Source organism: Girardinichthys multiradiatus, chromosome 18 (genome assembly GCF_021462225.1).
Source record: "Girardinichthys multiradiatus isolate DD_20200921_A chromosome 18, DD_fGirMul_XY1, whole genome shotgun sequence".
Classification (NCBI taxonomy): domain Eukaryota; kingdom Metazoa; phylum Chordata; class Actinopteri; order Cyprinodontiformes; family Goodeidae; genus Girardinichthys; species Girardinichthys multiradiatus.
In genome coordinates, this window is record NC_061810.1 from 35,921,845 (window position 1) to 35,941,664 (window position 19,820).

At 38.2% G+C, this 19,820-nt stretch overlaps 1 protein-coding gene across 2 annotated transcripts in view; it reads left to right on the forward strand.

Annotated features, from left to right (window-relative positions):
* dph1 (diphthamide biosynthesis 1) overlaps positions 1–19,820 on the forward strand; it is a 97,132-nt gene that overhangs the window by 76,350 nt on the left and 962 nt on the right. For both annotated transcript variants that reach the window (XM_047391473.1, XM_047391474.1), the window contains exons 9-11: positions 3,952–4,052; positions 16,785–16,863; positions 19,529–19,663. In XM_047391473.1, coding sequence (XP_047247429.1) covers positions 3,952–4,052; positions 16,785–16,863; positions 19,529–19,663 — 315 coding nt within the window. The remainder of the gene's footprint in view (positions 1–3,951; positions 4,053–16,784; positions 16,864–19,528; positions 19,664–19,820) is intronic.

Below are 19,820 nucleotides of genomic sequence, written 5' to 3' on the forward strand. Positions count from 1 at the left end.
AAAAATTATACCTTCTGTCCACCAAATGGCTCTAGAGGTGGTGGTTTGATAATAGATTTGCTTGAACCTCACCCTTCCTAGCCAGTGATTCTGTGAGAGCCACATTTCAGGCTTCAAATATAAAGATATAAAATTCGAATTTGTTGTGAAGAATCAACAACAAGTGGGAAACAATCGTGAAGTGGAATGAATTTTATTGGATGTGTCAAACTTTTTTAACAAATAAAAAACTGAAAAGTGGGGCGTGCAATATTATTCGGCCCCTTTACTTTCAGTGCAGCAAACTCACTCCAGAAATTCAGTGAGGATCTCTGAATGATCCAATGTTGTCCCAAATGACTGATGATGATAAATAGAATCCACCTTTGTGTAATCAAGTCTCCGTATCAATGCACCTGCTCTGTGATAGTCTCAGGGTTCTGTTCAAAGCGCAGAGAGCATCATGAAGACCAACGAACACACCAGGCAAGTCCGAGATACTGTTGTGGAGAAGTTTAAAGCCGGATTTGGATACAATCCAAAGGAGCATTGTGCAAGCAATCATATTGAAATGGAAGGAGTATCAGACCACTGCAAATCTACCAAGACCCGGACGTCCCTCTAAATTCTCATCTCAAACAAGGAGAAGACTGATCAGAGATGCTGCCAAGAGGCCCATGATCACTCTGGATGAACCGCAGAGATCTACAGCTGAGGTGGGAGAGTCTGTCCATAGGACAACAATCAGTCGTACACGGCACAAATCTGGCTTTTATGGAAGAGTGGCAAGAAGAAAGCCATTTTTCAAAGATATCCATAAAAAGTCTCATTTAAAGTTTGCCATAAGCCACCTGGGAGACACACCAAACATGTGGAAGAAGGTGCTCTGATCAGATGAAACCAAAATCGAACTGTTTGGCCACAATGCAAAACGGTATGTTTGGCGTAAAAGCAACACAGCTCATCACCCTGAACACGCCATCCCCACTGTCAAACATGGTGGTGGCAGCATCATGGTTTGGGCCTGCTTTTCATCAGCAGGGACAGAGAAGATGGTCAAAATTGATGGGAAGATGGATGGGGCCAAATACAGGACCATTCTGGAAGAAAACCTGTTGGAGTCTGCAAGAGACCTGAGACTGGGACGGAGATTTATCTTCCAACAAGACAATGATCCAAACATAAAGCCAAATCTACAATGGAATGGTTCACAAATAAACGTATCCAGGTGTTGGAATGGCCAAGTCAAAGTCCAGACCTGAATCCAATTGAGAATCTGTGAAAAGAGCTGAAGACTGCTGTTCACGAACGCTCTCCATCCAACCTCACTGAGCTTGAGCTGTTTTGCAAGGAAGAATGGGCAAGAATTTCAGTCTCTCGATGTGCAAAACTGATAGAGACATCCCCCAAGAAACTTGCAGCTGTAATTGAAGCAAAGGGTGGCGCTACAAAGTATTAACGCAAGGGGGCCAAATAATATTGCACGCCCCACTTTTCAGTTTTTTATTTGTTAAAAAAGTTTGACACATCCAATAAATTTCATTCCACTTCACGATTGTGTCCCGCTTGTTGTTGATTCTTCACAAAAAATTATAATTTTATATCTTTATGTTTGAAGCCTGAAATGTGGCAAGAGTTTGAAAAGTTCAAGGGGGCCGAGTACTTTCGCAAGGCACTGTACACTCAGTAAGTGGAAAAAAATCAGAACAGACAGACGGTAAACTACAGACAGCATGTGCATGAAGTAATTGCAAGAGTCAACAATCCAGTACTTGTCTGTGGCAGTATTATGACCAGATTTTACTGAAAGAAGACTTGGACACATTAGTAGGGGGAAATTTGTGTAAAACTTGTTGGTACCTGGACAATATTGCAGTGAGAACTGTTTGTCTTTACCTTTCTTTTCAGAAAGTCACTAGTTTGGAGACATTATTAAGCAATAAATGCATGGGTACAAATGTGAAGCTTCAAAGACTGAAATCCTAATTAAAGCTTCTTCTTGTTGAGGTTGTTGCCAGTAAATCAACACATCTGAACAAGCATACAGGGAGCTCAAAGGGCTGTCAGAGAAAGTAGATGTGGTGTGCTTTGATTTGTAATATATCATTTTATATTGTGAGGCTGTACAGCGAAGAGGAAAATGTAAAGTGATTACAGGTGTTGGAGAGGTAACTCTGGGGTTATAGAACTGTGAAGCTACAGACATATTTATCACTGCTCTCAACATAAAAAGTCAGCCAAAATACTACTTGAGGCCATGATTTACTTTGTTTCTGACAGACGCAGACAACCTTAAGTAGTTAGAGGAGAGAGGTCTCAATAGACTTTGTTCAACTTTATTGTGAACCCAATATAAATGTTGTTACTGTCAGTAACAATAGTCAAACACATAAGTAAAGATTTGTCCATAGTTCTGTTCCTCATACTGCACATCAGCATTTTGTAAAGCACTAGTTCAAGGAAAAACAAACATAGCATTTTGGGTTAATTCACCACTTGCCAAGAGAGCATTTAGCTCATTTCAACTAATTTAGGTGATTTAAACTTGAACATATTTCATATTCTATATTTGGAAAATATATGTACAATCCATACTTCTGCAACAAATTAATAGAAAAACAAACATTTAGAGTGCAGTTGAAATGAAGACGGTTGAAAACATCATCTGGCTTTTATATGGAAACATAACATTCAAGGTAACCATGGAAAATCAACCAGTACATCCTAGAAATCGCAAGCCTAGACAGACTGATGTATGAGAAAAGCACCAAGTAAACATTCCCACGTAATTTCACCCCGGGTAGGGTAAGAATCAATTCTATGAACATCAGATATTATCAAAGCAGCCAGTAAAATAATCTGCATACAGCAGCCCTCCCTGTCTGACATCTATGTCAGGCACAGGCAATTATGACCAGCCCTGATCACCCACTCTTCAGCAATTCAGGCTCCTGAGGGCCAAAAGTAACAGAGAAATTCTACTTTATACCTACAGCCATTAAAATGATCAACCTGCACTAGGTACTTAACTGGAGATAATTTTTCTGCACTGACTGAAGCATGTACTCATTTTATTGATGGTTACTATTGTTGTGATTGGTGTACATCTATGTTGTCTTTTGCATTACACTGTGACACAAATTCCCCTGCTTAATGACAATACGAATGACATTCTGACTCTATTGGCTGATTCATAACTAAGTTAGGTCATGAAGTTTTTGTAAACTTTAAGCTGACAGGTCAACAGAAGAAAATGCCATCAAATGACCTGCAATGTGAATGTGTTTCTTTGAGCATGGCAGTGGAGTGACAAATGGAAAATAGCAATACTTATCTATACATCCCCCACTACCCTGCACGGGGATGATGCTGCCTAAGTCCAGCAGTCATTGGGTGACATGCGGTGTACAGCCTGGACAGGTAGCAAGTCCATCACAGGGAAAAGCATAGACACACACACGCTCATACATAAAGGCAATATAGAGAGACAAATCAACCTAACAGTTATGATTTTGGGCTGTGGGAGGAAGCCGGAATACCTGGAGATAACTCACACATGCACATTAAGAACATGCAAACTTCATCCACAAAGACCCCAGGCCTAGGATTCAAACCCAGGAACTTCTTGCTGCAAGGCAACCGTGCCACTAGCTGCCCCACTGTGCAGCCCACAGAATTGTTACATGTCTTACTAAAATGGATCTATGTTTGTCTCTGAATTAATGCTTATTGGAGTACAGGTTAGTACAAATAAAAACAATTCCTCAAAATGACACCAAATTGCACAAAATGACTAAATATTGTGTGTTTTTCATGGGAATCTGCCTTCTGGTAGGGCCTACAGATGCATCCCCACAATATTCCAATTCATGCCCAACACTCTGGAACAAAGGCAGGGTTAATTTCGAGCCTTTTCATTTAACTGAACCCCATTTTTGATTATTGACGGTTTTTTTTGGGGTTTTTCTGTAGCACCTGGAGTCAAGGCTTCAATCTCTGGGCAAGTCCTTCACCCGAGTGCTGCTCTCTGAGATTTTTCCCCGCAAGCTGGATCTGATTCCAGATGTAGATGCGTAAGTATTAAGATTCACAGATAAACACATACGCTTGTCATTTACCTATTAAACTTTTTTTTTTTTTTTGCTTTGCTTTGATCTGTCCACTCATCTTTTCAGATGTACATTTACTCTTCTAGAATACTACTTCTTAAATGTGACAACCAAAGTTAAAATTTACAGATCACCTAATTTTTTTAAACTAAAACAGCAAGCAACCCGGCCAGTGAACCACCTGGTGTGCTGTTACACCTTATGTATAGATCTATTTTCAAGAAGACCCTAATGCCTTGGAGCCACACTGAATAAAAGCATTATTGTGCAAGGCTAAGGTTTTTTATTCCAATGCAGTGAAAAGGTAGTCCTTTTGGTATTTTCACTAGTCTTAAAAACTTCTCATGCTATGTATTTTGTTGGTTTTTGTAAGCTCTTGTGCCACAGCTTCCTCTTATTTCAAAGTTGAAAGGTGATTGTTATGTTTTTGTGTAAGAAAAATCTCTGCAAGGTCCTGACCGAACGACATTGTTATCCTTCAGAACATAAACTTCTGATAAGTTGAGTGGAATGACTTGTTCACCATCCAGCCTTTGAGTCATTTATTTAAAAATATCATGAAATATGTTTACATTTTATCCCCAAAATAGCTAGGCTAACACTCCCTAAATCTGTGTTGGGACTAATTTCGTTTACCATTGTAATCCTGATTTCTCCAGGTGAATATCAAGCTGATCTCTCAGATCCATGAATTGATCCAGGATCCACATCCTGCTTTCAATTAGTAAATGTTATGTGATAAATTGATTTGTTGTTTTTCTCTAGTTGTTTCAGATTAGTGATTCCAATAATCACTATAAGTCCTATACTGGGGAAAGAGGATATAAATAGTTATGCAAAGTAGATTTCTTTGGCCTAAGACCTCCTAACTAGGGTAGTGGCTCTTTTGTATTCCAGGAATATCACCAAATACTAATATACACCTTTTAACAGTAGTATCTGAAAACATTTTAGATACTGCAAAGGCAGCAACTTGGGGTGTAAATACGGCTAAATTCAGTTACCTGGCCTTTTGGCCCGAAGGTTTAACTTGATTTTTGTCTTTTTTGCCTATATTTTTATGAAAGAGTCTGAAATTTTGAATGTGTTGAATTTGATCCGATATCTAAATATTTTGGAAAAAATAAATAACACTGCTGTTTTGGTATATCTCTGCCATTAACAATGTTCTGCTGTCTTGGAATCCACAGCTTGTCACCGAAAAGCAGACTAATTGAATAAGACTTTTTTTTAAGTTTTAATGACCTTTAATCACTAGATTCTGGTGATTTAGCTGTTATGCCTTTAGACTTCATAGCTGTTTTCGACACAGTACATCACAATGTTTTTCGAGACTTGTGTCTGCAATACAGATTCTATACTTGCATGTTTACTCCATCAAAGTTTCAGTGTACATCTTGGCTCTTGCAGTGTCCCTCGAGGTTCTATACTAAGGCTAATAATATTCTTCACCCCATGCTTCCCTTAGCTCTCTTTTAAGAAAATATATCATCTCTTTTCATAGCTATGCAGATTATACTTAGATCTACACACATTTCAATTGTATAAATTCATTTTCTTTTAAAACACTGCTTACTTGTCTTGACAAAAGCAATTAACCTAATTTCAGTGAGGATAAAAGAGTAAAAATACTCATCTTTGGTAATGACTTCCAAAGAGGCAGAAACTTTCCAGAAACTTTTATTGAAAAGTTAAGCTGGAGAATTTTGGAAATATTCCAAGTTCCATAAAATGACACCCCCATCTCCAGTTTGAAACTTAAAATGAGAAGAGTCCCCACTCCCTCTAAAAACGTTCCATTCAACATGTGAATCAGTGGCGTTGGCTCAAAATGTGGCCTAAATAGTCCAGGGTTCTAGAAGTGTGCTGATTGAGTGTAGGGGGGCGTGGTTTCAATACCCCTGAGTTAAGCACTTGGTGTGTACATGTGATTGACTCAAATTTACTTACCATATTAGGCAAAAATATATTTTCCTAACTATATTTATAATCAGTTTATAGCCAATCTTAAATATTTTAAAGTCTAAGTTTTTTTCTGATTCCTACAATAAATTCCTGTTAATTATACCAATGTCCTATTAATTGCCATAGAGAGTTTTCAAATTTGGAAATTCCTGCAGTTTCACCACCCTGCATTGGTGCTAGTGGTTCCCAGAAAACTACTACTTTGGATATGTGTAGCCTGGAGCCTTTTGTGAAGTCACACTTAAAAAATCCTGACATGATATTTGTTTTTTTAAATCTTAGGATCAAATTGGGTATGCTGTATATTTTTCATTCCACTTTTGTTTAAAAAGAAGGTAAAATTATTTTCATTTATTAGTGATCTTTAAATGTGTGTTTCCAACTTGTATTTTGCAATTCGGTGTTTGTTGGTATTAGTCAGGCCTCCTTATCATGTCTACATTTGGACCAGAATGACGGAGCTTCTCCATTAACGTGGATGAGAAAATGAGTATATCTCACCTATACTTGTCACTCTTCACTAAGATCAACTTTAGGAATTTATTGCTGAACTACAGAGCTCTTGTTGGTTAAGCTCCAATATGATTTGATTTTAACTCATAAAAATTTGGTCAGTTAAGATCACTTAGGGTGATTGCTTGCTGCTTGTTGTTTCATGGTACAGAGACATGATAATTGTGTTTTAAATCTTAGATTTAAAACACAATTATCGCAGAGATGATCAAGCCTTTGCAGTTGTTGGCCCCAATTGTGGAACCAACTTCTCCAACATACAATGTTAACTCTTTTTAAATTACAGCTAAAAACCCATTTTCATTCAGTGGCTTTTAAATCAGTCCTAGGTTTATTATTATGATGTTGCTGTATAATTTTAAGACATTTATTATGATCCCTCTAATTAATTGTATTGTGTTTTTAACGTGTGCTCACTCTTCTTCCGGTTTAATGTTACATACAGCACATAGGTCAACAGCTGTTGTTTCCTTAAATGTTATTCTAAAACAAATTATTGTGATTGAAAGTAAAAAAAAAATAAACGAGGGCTACAAAATCTGCAACATTGGATTTTGCTTTTTAAAACTCCTCTTCATGTTGGTTATGCAGATAAAGGAAATAACCTGTACTCTCAAGGTGGTGCAATATTTTTTTTATTGCAAATACCTAACCACATTTGTCTCATTGACATGAATAATTTATATATCAACTTATTCCCCTTCTGAGCAATTGTGATGAACAGCAAGTAGTAAATCAGCAATATTTCTGATGTATTCTGTAAGCATCATTATATGCATAATTGAGGTGTCAGCATAGTTTGGCATTGTGTACTACAACACAGCTGACAAACACTGTTTTTAAGCCTGTGGGTTCGTAAACAATATTGGCATTCAGGTCTTGGTGAATTTCCAGCATAATTCATCCTGAAAGTGTCATACATTTTCCTCAGCATTAAAACGGAGTTCACAGAAAGTGGATTTCTTACATGAATAATTCACTAAAGAGCTTACTTTATCCTCTATTGCATCAATATAAGTGTGTAAAACTACATAGAGAAATACAGAGTGGTACCAATGCTTTGAATATGTGTTTATGTATTTTCTCCAACTCGCCTGTTTTAATAATCTAATGTCAATAAACACATTGCCTTGCATGAAATCCAGGAAAACCATGAATCCTCCTGACAAAACAACTTGTTTGATCACATATTAAAGTAAAAATTCACAATTGAAGACGGTGAAATATTCTCCAACACTCAGGCCAGCCACATTCATTCCTATCTTTAGAAATTTACTCTTCAAGTTACTGAAATGAAATATCAGATACTGTCTGACTTCACATCTCAGTTTGTCTGATTTATTGGACTTCCAGCTGCAAAGGCTGAGTTGAAGATGGACAAGGGGTCAGCAAGCCACTGATTTGCAACAGCTCCAATCACCGAGGCGCTGGCACTCACCCTCCTTCGGATTGGCCTCGCACTGCGGAGTAATGAGAGGTGTGATGTGTGAGGGAGGAGTGGGTGAGAGAGGGACAGAAGGTCTGAGAGAGATTGAGCAGGAGAGACGTGGAGATAGTTGAGGGGGCTGTGTTTGGAAAGCCAGAGATTGTGGTGAAAGTGATTCTTTTGTTTTATTTTGTTTTTGTGCTCCTCAGACTGAAGTACAAGTGCAATGCTAAAATTATGTAATTCAGGCACGAATTGCCCAACCAAAACAAACCCTCATTACAGACAAAAAAGCTTTTCAACAAGATCTGCTTTGGTGGCAAGTATAGCCTTGATGCAAAGGAAAAGTCTAGAATACAAAGTGAAGGCGCAAACTACAACTCTGTTTTTGAAAGGGTCAGCATGCATTGTGAAATGTAAATGAAAACCAAATTCCGTGTTTTTAAATCATCTGCAACATGCATCTAACTAAAAGCTGTACAAAACAACACATCAATCCATGAAATTAGAAATATTTTATTGTTCTTTAAGTTCTTTCTGAATTTAAAGCAGACGATAGAAGTTGGAATGAAGCCGAAAGTGACCATCCATCTTATAAGTATACCTTTGAAAAGTTAGCCTCTATTATGTTATGGGGCTAGATTAGGACAAATTGCAAAGATAACTTGCACATCTGTGACGGAAAGGTTAGTGATACATTGAAGTTTTTCTATCAAGCTCCTGTGATAGGATGCCACTGGTACAGTAAGTCTAGTCATGGAAATTCCTCCCAACTAAATTTTCCACAGTCAGCTGTTAGTCTTCAGTGTGAAATTATGCTACTACAAAAATACACATTTCTTTTAATATAGCTTTTAATTCACCACTACTCAAGGTATCAATAAATGTGCACAGCACTTCATTTTGTCTTTTTGATGTACTACAAAGGGATATAAAGTTCTTCATAAAACACCTAAAAAATTAAAAACGTCAAATTCCACAGGTTTGTATAAACTCTTAAAACCGATTCAATACTTTTGTGCTGCAAACTTTCATCATACTGCACTTTTTGTCTTCTCTTTTAACTGTATCTTTTTCTCCTGTCTGTTCAGAATACCCTAAAAAAATGCATGCATCCTCCATTCTCTTACAGTGACAGTGGCAAACAAAAAGGTGTATGATGCTGAGGTTGCATAAAAGCAGAAATAAGAGGCAGTGAAAGAAATGGAGGATTGAGAGGTAGATGTAGTGTGTGCTGCCGCTGAGCACTATAAGACAGCGCAGGGTACAGAGCCCACCCGCAGGCTGTCTATGTCATTAAACACTCACATACTTTTCCATGTAAGGAGAAAAGCGCCATTAGCATATGCTCTTAAGTGTGTAATTAGTCTGTCCCCAAGCATGCTTTAAACTATTGTACATATATCTGAACATCACAGACACATTTATTTAAGACGGCAAACAATGTACAGAGCACTTCTTATCTTTCGGTTTAAAATGTAATTTTGGGCCACATTTAAAGGGAATTGATTGTTTTATTTCAATTAAGCCTGGCATTAAAGGTGAACACTTTTTCCCTGCAGTTCTGAAAGGTTAACTTTTAATGCTTATAGTGGTTTGAAACAGAGAGTCAAATTGAAGCAGGATCATGCAGGTGGAGGTTCCTCCTCTTAACGTTGGGCTGTAATGGTCCACAGCAGGGAATGCAGTATGGCCAGGTTGGAGCTCACATTGCATAACTGCAGAAAATGTGACATGGCTTTAGCTTTTATACATCACAGCATGGAGCTCGCTGGGCCTGAAATCTGCTCCTCTAATCCTGGCATGTGTGCTTGTGTTCAAAGGTTCTACTTTCTGTTGAAGTAAACACATTCTTAAGAGTGAATAAAAGAATGAAGTCATGATCACGGATTCTTTATGTCTGCTGGCTTTCTTTGTCGAGTTACATGTGAGTGGTAAAGTGATGCCACACTATTTGAGCCTAAATCCTAACTTATCTTTTTTCTTGATAGTTCTTTCTACTTCATTCAGTGCAGATTTCTTTTTGTTTCATAGCTCGTGATTATAAAGGTTCCTACCATACCACCATAATGTAGGTGCATCCCATTAAATTAGAATGTCATCGAAAAGTAAATTATTTTCTGGTATTAAATTAAAAAAGCAATATTCAAAACATTAAATGGATTCATTACACATGGGTTGATAAATTTGACAAATTACCTTTTGTTAATTTTAATTCTGGCCCACAGGTAATGATTACCCCAAACTGTTTCTCAAAACATTTTAAAACCATGTAAAATCAATAAAAAGGTCTCCGTTAGTCGTTGCAGTAAGTACTTGCCTGGGGCTCCTTTTGCATGAAATTCTACTTGAATGAGGTGTGGCATGTTGGCAGTAAATCAGTTGCATTTAATGGATTTAATGGGATCCTTCAGCTGTTATTTTAGATTTGGTTTATCTTTACAGTATCCCAGAGACTTTCTATGGTGTTTAGGTAAGGTCAGTTTCCTGGGCAATTAATCACAGTGAACCAGTGGTCATTAAGCCATGTATTGGTTCTTAACAGTGTTACTAGGTGACAGGTCCTGCTAGTAAATTGAAATCTGCATCTCCATTAAGCTTGTCAGCAAGGGGAAGCATAAACTAATTACTCATACATAACTTTGAGTTTGAACTTGGCAATATGAACTTGGTAAAATATAGTGGACCAATACCAGCAGATGACATGGCTCCCCAAATCAACAATGACAGTGGAAACGTCACACTGGACTTCATACCCCATGGATTATAACCCCCTTTACTCTTCCTTCATGCTCTGGATCATTGATTTCCAAAGGAAATACATTTTATTTGAAAGGGGGACTTTGGACCACTGAGCAACCGTCCAGTCCTTTTTCACCTTAGCCCACGTAACATATTTGGGTTGTTTCGGGTTAATACAATGAATCCGGTAGTTGTAGCTCATGTCCTGGATACACCTGTGTGCACTGTCTTTTGAAGCACTGACTCTATCTACATTTACCATTTGGAATATTCTAAATTCAGAGAAAACTTGGGGTTCCATTAACTGAAGCCATAATGATTAAAATGACCAGTAATAAATGCTTGAAACTTATCACTCTGTGTGTACTTCGTCTTTGTGCGTTTTGCTTTTGTAATGGAATTATAGAAACAAATTAGCTTTTCAGTGATATTCTGATTTTGTGAGATTCATCTGGAGCTGAGGAAACCATTTAGACCATTTTTCAAGTACCAACAAGTCTCTCTTTCCGAATACTTCAAGTCTGTCTTTTCCTCTTTTTTTTTACTGCGCTTTCTACCCCTTAAAAGTGAGCTTTTGCCCATTTAATGCTTTTTGTTTTACTTTCTTCTTAGACTCTACTCTTGTAACTAATCGGATTTATACAGAAGACTCTTTGCTCATTAATAACAACCGCCAACCTCTTCCTAGTGCGCTTTTAGAATTAATCCTTAATCAGCGCATTATTAAAACACAAAGGCATGCTGTAAAAAGATACAGTTAGGAACAATTAAGCATAATTATTCATGCATGTTAAACAATAAAGTTGTATTGAATAGACTGTTTTTAGAAGGTTCTCTGGAAATGAATCAAGAAAATGACAAATAATGACATGATATTGTGTTTTAAGCACTAATTATTAATCATGGTTGTTTTGTCTTTTGGTTTTTAATAAAAAATAATTGTGCCAAATTATTTGTTTCCCTCCCTTGTATGTTTATATTTCCAAATGCCTAAATTTGCAACAACAGCAGTCTGACTGTTAATACAATTACTGGAATTCTTCTAATTGTTTTTCAGTCTTGTTGATCTTTAGGGAATTGATTTTAGGCAATCCTTCAGATTCTGGATGGCATGTGTGGTTCTAGGTTTGTGACTCTAAAATCATATTGTTCTCTGACCCTTTCAGAGGCACCATTTGGTCCATCATTAACAACATATGTCTTTATGTTGTTTATGTTGGCTCAGAACTTATCTTACTTATCTGTTTAGCTTTGTTTCTCTCCTAAATAAAGCCACTAAATGAGCTACTACCATTATCTTTTTACTTTTTGTCACAAAGAAAGTACTCCTGGATCAGTGCTACTGTGTGTAGTGTGTGTATAGTCCGGCATCTTAAACAATGCAAATGATCAGTCAGTGAACATCAATCTGTTCACTTCACGTTTCGGCCCTACTCAGCCCCACTGGGACCTGTTGCTGAGCAGGTACCAAAAAAGCCTGTACCAGAAAAGTCAGTTATGGAAATAGTCATCATATGGGTTGAATGGAGTGGAGCCGGCCAAAGTAGAGGCCATGGGAATAAGGCATAAGTAATTTACTTGGAATCTGTATAATTGGACTGAAGTGACTTTTTTTGTAAAGTGCCTCGAGATGACATGTAGCAAAATGGCGCTATATAAATAAAAAGATTTTAACTGAATTTATATGATAAGATGATTTATGTTACAAAGTCTAAGAAGTCTGCAGTCTTCAATTTTCATTTACTTTGATACAGTGTTTAAATGCTCTCAGAAGCCATTCATTGCATTGCCATCACACCATCCTGGTTGACTGTAAGGAAGGTGTCATTGAAGCTGCATACCTCTCCTTTGTTTATCAAGTCAAAGCTGCTTGGCTGTGTTCAATAGCACCTCCCGTATTTCTCATCCAAATGAAAAAAACTGATTGGTACAAATATTGCATTTTGCTCAGTATAGATATGCAGACATTAAGTACGCTTTATCATGGCTGTCTTTGTTGTCGCTATACAGTATCCGCTTAAGTGAATCCACAAGCAAAATTATACACCAAAGTGATGTGAGGAAGCTTTACAAAGACTAATAGTATCACAAGAGAGTAGAGTTTCACTAATCTGCTGATTAACTCATTTATATTTAATGTCATTCTCCACTCTACCCTCAGTATTTAGAGTGCCTTGCTAAAGTTTTCACCTCTTCCTTTATGGAGTGGCCAGAAAAAGTAATTACTTAGTGTTAAAAATAAGAAATTATGTTTTGAGTTTGCCAAAAGGCATGAGGGGGACTGTCTTAATTGTATGGAGGAAGGTGCTCTGGACAGACGAGACTAAAATCGAAGTTTTCAGTCATCAAGAAAGATGCTATGTCTGGTGCAATCCTAACCCCTCCCATCACCCCAAGAACACCATCCCCACAGTGAAAAGTCATTGTAGCAGCACCATGCTCTGGAGATGTTTTATTCAACAGGGACTGGGAAACTGGTCAGAGTTGAGGGAAAGATAAATGGTGTAAAAATACAGGGATATTCTTAAGTAAAATCTGTATCAGTCTGCCTGTGATTTGAGATTGGAACTAAGGTTCACCTTCCAGTAGGACAATGAAGCATACTGCTAAAGCAACCCTCAATAGGTTTAAGGGGAAACCTTCAAATGTGTTGGAATGGCCTACTCAAATTCCACGCCTCAAACAAATTTAGCATCTCTGGTTGGACGTGAATATCTCTGTTCACAAACACAAATCAGCCAACTTAAAGGAATTGGATCTGTTTTGCTTTGAGGAATGGGGAAAAATCCCAGTGGCAATGTGGCAAGCTCATAGAAACTTATCCAAAGCGACTTACAGCTGCAATTGCTGTGAAAGGTGGCTGTACAAAGTACTGACTTTTTTTATTATTATTATTGCTAACAATAATAAAAATAATGCATCTTTAAAGTTGTTGGAATATCATGTCAATAAAATTATATATATATATATATATATATATATACAGTACAGACCAAAAGTTTGGACACACCTTCTCATTCAAAGAGTTTTCTCTATTTTCATGACTATGAATATTGTAGCTTCACACTAAAGGCATCAAAACTATGAATTAACACATGTGGAATTATATACTGAACAAAAAAGTGTGAAACAACTGAAAAAATTTCTTATATTCCAGGTTCTTCAAAGTAGCCACCTTTTGCTTTGATTACTGCTCCACACACTCTTGGCATTCTGTTGATGAGCTTCAAGAGGTAGTCACCAAGTGGTGGTATTGGTCACATTTGAAGGGGCTTCCCATAGTGAGATACCTCACCCAGTTTTTAGAGAACTGGGGTTACCTTAGTAACCAAAAGGTTTAATATTCCTGCCTTACTTTCGCTGCATTCTGAGATGATATGTTTGATAGATAATCAGAAACCTAAGAATTTTTTAAAAACACAATCATTAAGTATATTTTATGCATCTTAAAGATAATCTCATGATCTCTCTGCTTTTGCAGCTCAACATTTTCTTATCCTTCAAGATCTAAGATCACCATACTGCCTCCCCCTATCTAAAAGTGTGTGGTATATTTGTGTTCAATTATTTTTACTCTGACAGCCTTAAGTGCAGCCTTCGAAATTTAACTCTTTAGTAAATTGTCAGGGTGTATATAAATCTCAGTTTAAATCTAGCTGTTCTATGCGGCCTTCAGATGTTCGTTATAGAACGTGAGATAAGAAACAATAACATAAAGACCAAGGAACACATCAGGCAGGTCAGAGATAAAGTTGTGGTGGAACTTACCCCCAAACACTGTTTAGTCCATCATCTGAAAATAGAAAGACAAAACTGTCAGCCCAGGCAAGGAGAACATCAATCAGTGAAGCAGCTGTGATATAGTGACAAAAAGAAAGCCCACTATTGAAGAAAATCCACAAATAATCCAATTTACCATTTGTAAACAAGCTATCTAAGAGACACAGCAAACATGTGGAAGAAGGAGCAGAACAATGTACATTTTGGAAAACTAATACTGCACATCACCTTGAACAAACAATCCCCCCCAGGAAGACATGGAAATATCATCATGGGGGTTGATTTCCTCAGCTGGGAAAGAGAAACTGGTCTGAGTTGATACTAAATGCAGGGCAACCGTGAAAGAAATCTGATGTTCACAGATGCTCTCAATACAGCTTTACTGAGCTTGAGATATTTTGCATTGAGAAGTGAGAAAAAATGTAGTTTCTAAATGTTCAAAGTCGTTAGAAACATACCAGCTATAGTTGCAACGATAGGTTGGCATTAGTTTAGAGTTGGCTGAATACAAATACATTCGGCACTTAATTGCTTTTTACCTATTAAAAAAATCTAAAGGTGTTATCTTTCCCCCACTTTACAATGTTTTTCTAGTTTGGGTTGGCCTTTAACATAAAATTCTGGTAAATTATATTGATGTTACATTGTTTTTTAACGTTTTTCACAGGTTCAAATGGTATGAACACCTTCACAATGGAATATGTGTTTGTCATTTTTTAAAATAATTACCCCTATCTAGACTAAGCATGTTGGTATCATTAAATTACATGCAGATAATAATGGGAATGAAAAACTAAATGTAAATGGAGAAAAATACATCCTAAAAACAACATACAAGCAGTCTTGACAGATTTTCTCCTGTGCATGTGGGTCGCAACAGCATTGTTGCATATGCAATATTCAAAGGGTTGCAATTAGAGAAAATCAGCAAATGGCTGCCTTAGTCTTAGGAGACTGGTATTTGGGGCTAAATTCTTTAACTCAGTTGACTCAAAATTAGAAAGATAAATAACACTTCACTGTGTTTGGGGAGCCATAAAAAAATATTCTACATAATTAGAAAATTATAAAATGTCACATTTTGCCCAGGAGGTGTGGAATGTTTCTGAGACAGAGAGAAGAGCTGAGTGAGAGTTAGTGGTGCAGTCTGTTCTGCAGCTGAAAAACTGCGAAAGTTGGAAAATAAGGAATGAACAAAAGGGGTATTTACTGCAGCAAGGTTCACTTGTGCCAAACGTTTGGGTTTTTTTTGGTATTTTCTTTTGCCTTGAATCCTTTTCTCAAATCTCTGACTGGTTTGTTGTTGTCGACATTAACTTACACGTAGTGTTCTTATTTTTATGCGCGGCAGGTAAATCTATATTTGTCAATAGCTCCCACGGAGCTCTGTAATAAAGGTTAGGGACGAAGTAAGACATGCTGCCTCAGTAGAGATGGAGCTGTGGATAGCATTGATCTGTGAAACCTAACCCTTGTACCCCCAGCTGTTTTTCCGTCTTCATTTTCCCATTGTTCACTCCTCCCTGCAGCTGTTTACATCCACAGTCTCCTCATTCCTCTCATGCATTTTTCAGAGTAAACATTTTCCTCCCTGCCAATCTTCTTCCTCACTTTTTGCTTCTGTTCTGACTTCACTTCTCATCTTCGCCTCTTCTACCCCTCTTCCTATTTTTGTCTTTATTCCTATCACTGCATACTTCTGTCCTTCTCTCTTACTCTCTTTGCTTTTTTGCCCACCTCTACCCCATCTCTCTAAACCACAGCCCCACCACCCTGTCTGTGAGCTATGTAGGCTACCTCCGTGGAGACCAGCTCTTGCAGCTTTTTTATTCACACTCACCTAACCTCTCCCTCTTTCGCAGCTTTTTTTTCCTTCTCTCAATTCACCCTGGTATCCTTTTCTTGTTTTTATGTTGATGCCTCCCGCAGTCAGTCCACCCAACTAGACCACTGCAATCTTTCCTTACTTTCCAAGCCCTGCTTTCACATTGGCTCGCTCCTTATTCAGTGCAATCAAATTGTCTTCAGAAGTGGTACAAATCAGCACAGATTTCACCAACAGATGCTGGTGATCAGTTGGAGGAAGGCTTCCTCCCCCCTCTCAACTTGCTGCATCACAAATTCACGTGCAATGTGCAGTCGCAGATGTGCCCTGCCTTTTTAATAATAACTCTCTGTCTCAGCTTCCATCGAAGCTTCACATTTCCTCTTTTGCCCTCATAAATACACATTTGAGCTCAGATTTGTATGACCTTTTTCTATTGTTACAGGTGGGTCCAGATCGCCTGCCCACGCCTCTCAATCGACTGGGGAACAGCCTTCTCTAAACCCCTGCTGTCTCCGTACGAGGTAAACTCCATTCTACCAGTCACTGTTTTCCAAAACACACACACACACACGTACAGCCCTTGCAGGAACCTTTTACAGATGGTATCTTGAAGCTTTTATCAAACTAAAGGAGACAAGTTACAGTGCCATGTCTGAGTGGAGTGAATTTATATACCTCTCAACAAGGCTTGTTTGTGCTCGAGATGGAGTGCCATTCTCACTCTATCCTCACCGTACCATAAAGCACAGAAGTGCACACATGTAAAACATTACGAGCGGAGGACCAGCCCCCCCTGCTGGCCCCAGGGCTACACAGTCCCGCCCCTCATTCAGCTGTCATTTTTTTGAAGAGGTAAGAATGATCAGATATCAGAGAGAGGGTTTGTTTACGCTTCTGCGGCTGACAAACAATTGACAACAATCTTGTTTTATTGGCAGTGTGAAGCATGTAACTATCACTTCGTACAAGGATTTCTCTAATTGATGTTCCACTGATTTAAATCCTTGCGAACTTACTGTAGGCAGAATTGCTGTCTTGAGTAGTGGGTTGTGATTGGAAGTGGTTTCTGTTTAATTCCAGCAATGCATCTCATTGAGGCACTTAGACTTAAGAGTAAAGCCATCTAGAATGGGTGTTGCATTTACATAAAGAAAGGACTTTTTTTTTTTTCTTTATAATTGTGCACAAGAAAATGTTAAATTCACCCACGTTGTAATGAGCTAAGCGTCAATTTGTTTCCTTAAATTCTGTTTGTGTTCTTGCGTCTGTAGCTCTACCTGCCAGCTATTTGAAGGGAAAAAAACAGAAAATGTCTGTACGTTAAAATAATTTGTAGCTGCTTTCGTATCTATACGGTTGTGATGAGACTTAATTCAGCCTCATCTCATACCTATGAGTGTCGTGCGTCTCAGTGAGCTGCGCTTTATGCTGTGGCATTTAGGATAAAGATGAAGAGGAATGAGATGGGGATGGAGTAGTGAGCACAGTAAAGGGTGTGTGTTGGTGGTTGTGAGGGGTGGTGGTGGTACACAGCATTTATTTTCAGTGCATCTCATGTTATATTTATAGTCAATAAGACCCACTTGGCTCTCCTGTCAGTGCAGGGATTAGTGAGGGAAGCTACTTCCACAGAGAAGATCTTGGTGTGAAAGAGGGAATAGGAGGAGAGCAGTGGCTAATAGGTGGAGAGACTGATGGTAAAGAGGCAAGAGTGAAGGTTAAGTATTTTTATATATTTTGATCTTGTGTCTCATGTGTCCCCACACAGATGATCCTTAAGCCAAAGCATCAAAACTAATCATACACTTTGAACATTTTCATTGTCTCATACTCAAACCTTTAATGTATGTGATAGAACAACACAAAGTGGTGCATAATTGTACAGTTGAAGGAAAAGAGTACATTGTTTTTAAATTTTCAGATCTATTCATTCTTTTTTCTTATACCCCTAAATAAAATCCATGCAACCAATTGCCTTCAGGACTCTGTAAATGGAAGCAGCGAGGATGCCTATAGTAACTTTGGAGGAGCTGCAGAGAGAAACACCTCAGGTTTTAGTAGGATATATCTTTGTAATGCATTCCACAAAGCCAGTTTGCCACAGACATTTTAGTGTTGCATGTAGGCCTAACGTGTTGTTAGCCTACATGCAAAATGCTTTGTTTGGGAGAACACAAACTTTGTACATCACCTTTTGTCATCATTGTGAAACATGCAGCAGAATCATGCTGTGGAACCATTTTCTGCAGCAGGCAAAGCTAAACTGGTAAGAGTTGATGGGAAGATACAGGCCGATCCTGGGTGTAAGAGTGATACTAAAGTGGAGGTTCACCTTCCAGCAGGACCACAACCTATTAAGAATCTGTGGCAAGACTTAAAAATTGCTGTTCACAGACATTGTTCATCTAATCTGACTGAATTTGAGCACCTCAGCAAAGAACAACAGGCAGACATTTAAAACTCTACATATGCAAAGCTGGTAGAGACCTATCCCAAAAGACTTGAAACCCCAATTACAGCAATAGTTGGTTCTAGAAAGTATCAACTCATAGGTGCTGAATACAATAGAAGCCACATTTTTTTGATTTATTGAGATTACACCGCATTATGCTGCAGTTTTTATTCAACTTCACAATAATGGATTTTATGTGATTTTGCTTCATCATATGAAATCCAAATAAAATACTTTGGATAAACATGTATAAAAATGTCATGCATTGTGAATACTTTTACATGCCCCAGAAAATAAATTGGATGAGGGATTAACTAAACATAAAAACATTTTTTTGCAGTCTGTTGTGCATGTTTATTCATGTGTTCAGCCTTTCGGCTGCTCTTTCCTGCATTCATAATCAATATTAACTGTCACTTTTCGTCAATATGGAGCAGTCTGCATTTACAGTGTGTCATGTTGAAGTCTTGCTGGTGCGATTATTTTCTTCTAACAGCTGTTATGTCACACTATGCAGCTGTTTAGGGATAACATGACAACTGTGCGTGCTATCCAAGCTTAACATTTTACCTGTCCTGTCTGAATACTCAGTCTGTTGTGTCTTCTCATCACTCTGCAGTTTTCTGTAAATCATTCATGCAAAACGGCAAGTATGTTAGTAGATGAGAGAAGACGGCCTCTAATGTGCTTCTTCAGGTTTATTTTGTTCTGTAAATCTCTCTGTTTCTCTTCAGGCAGCTGTTGCTCTGCAGGAAGTAGGCTGGAAGGAAGTGTATCCCATGGACTTCTATTCCAATCAGAGCTCGGGGCCGTGGGCACCCAACCACCCTGAAAACCAACCGGCTCGCCCCACTCGGAGACAGACCCAGGTGAGCAGAGCTTGGAGATAAGAGAATGACTGACAGGGAGGAAAAGAAGATCATATGGATGGTAAAGATTGTGACTGGGTTCTGTTGGGTCTAAATATGATGTTGGTATTAGCATGTCGCCACACTGACACCCAGTGGCCCAGTGACAGCAGAACAC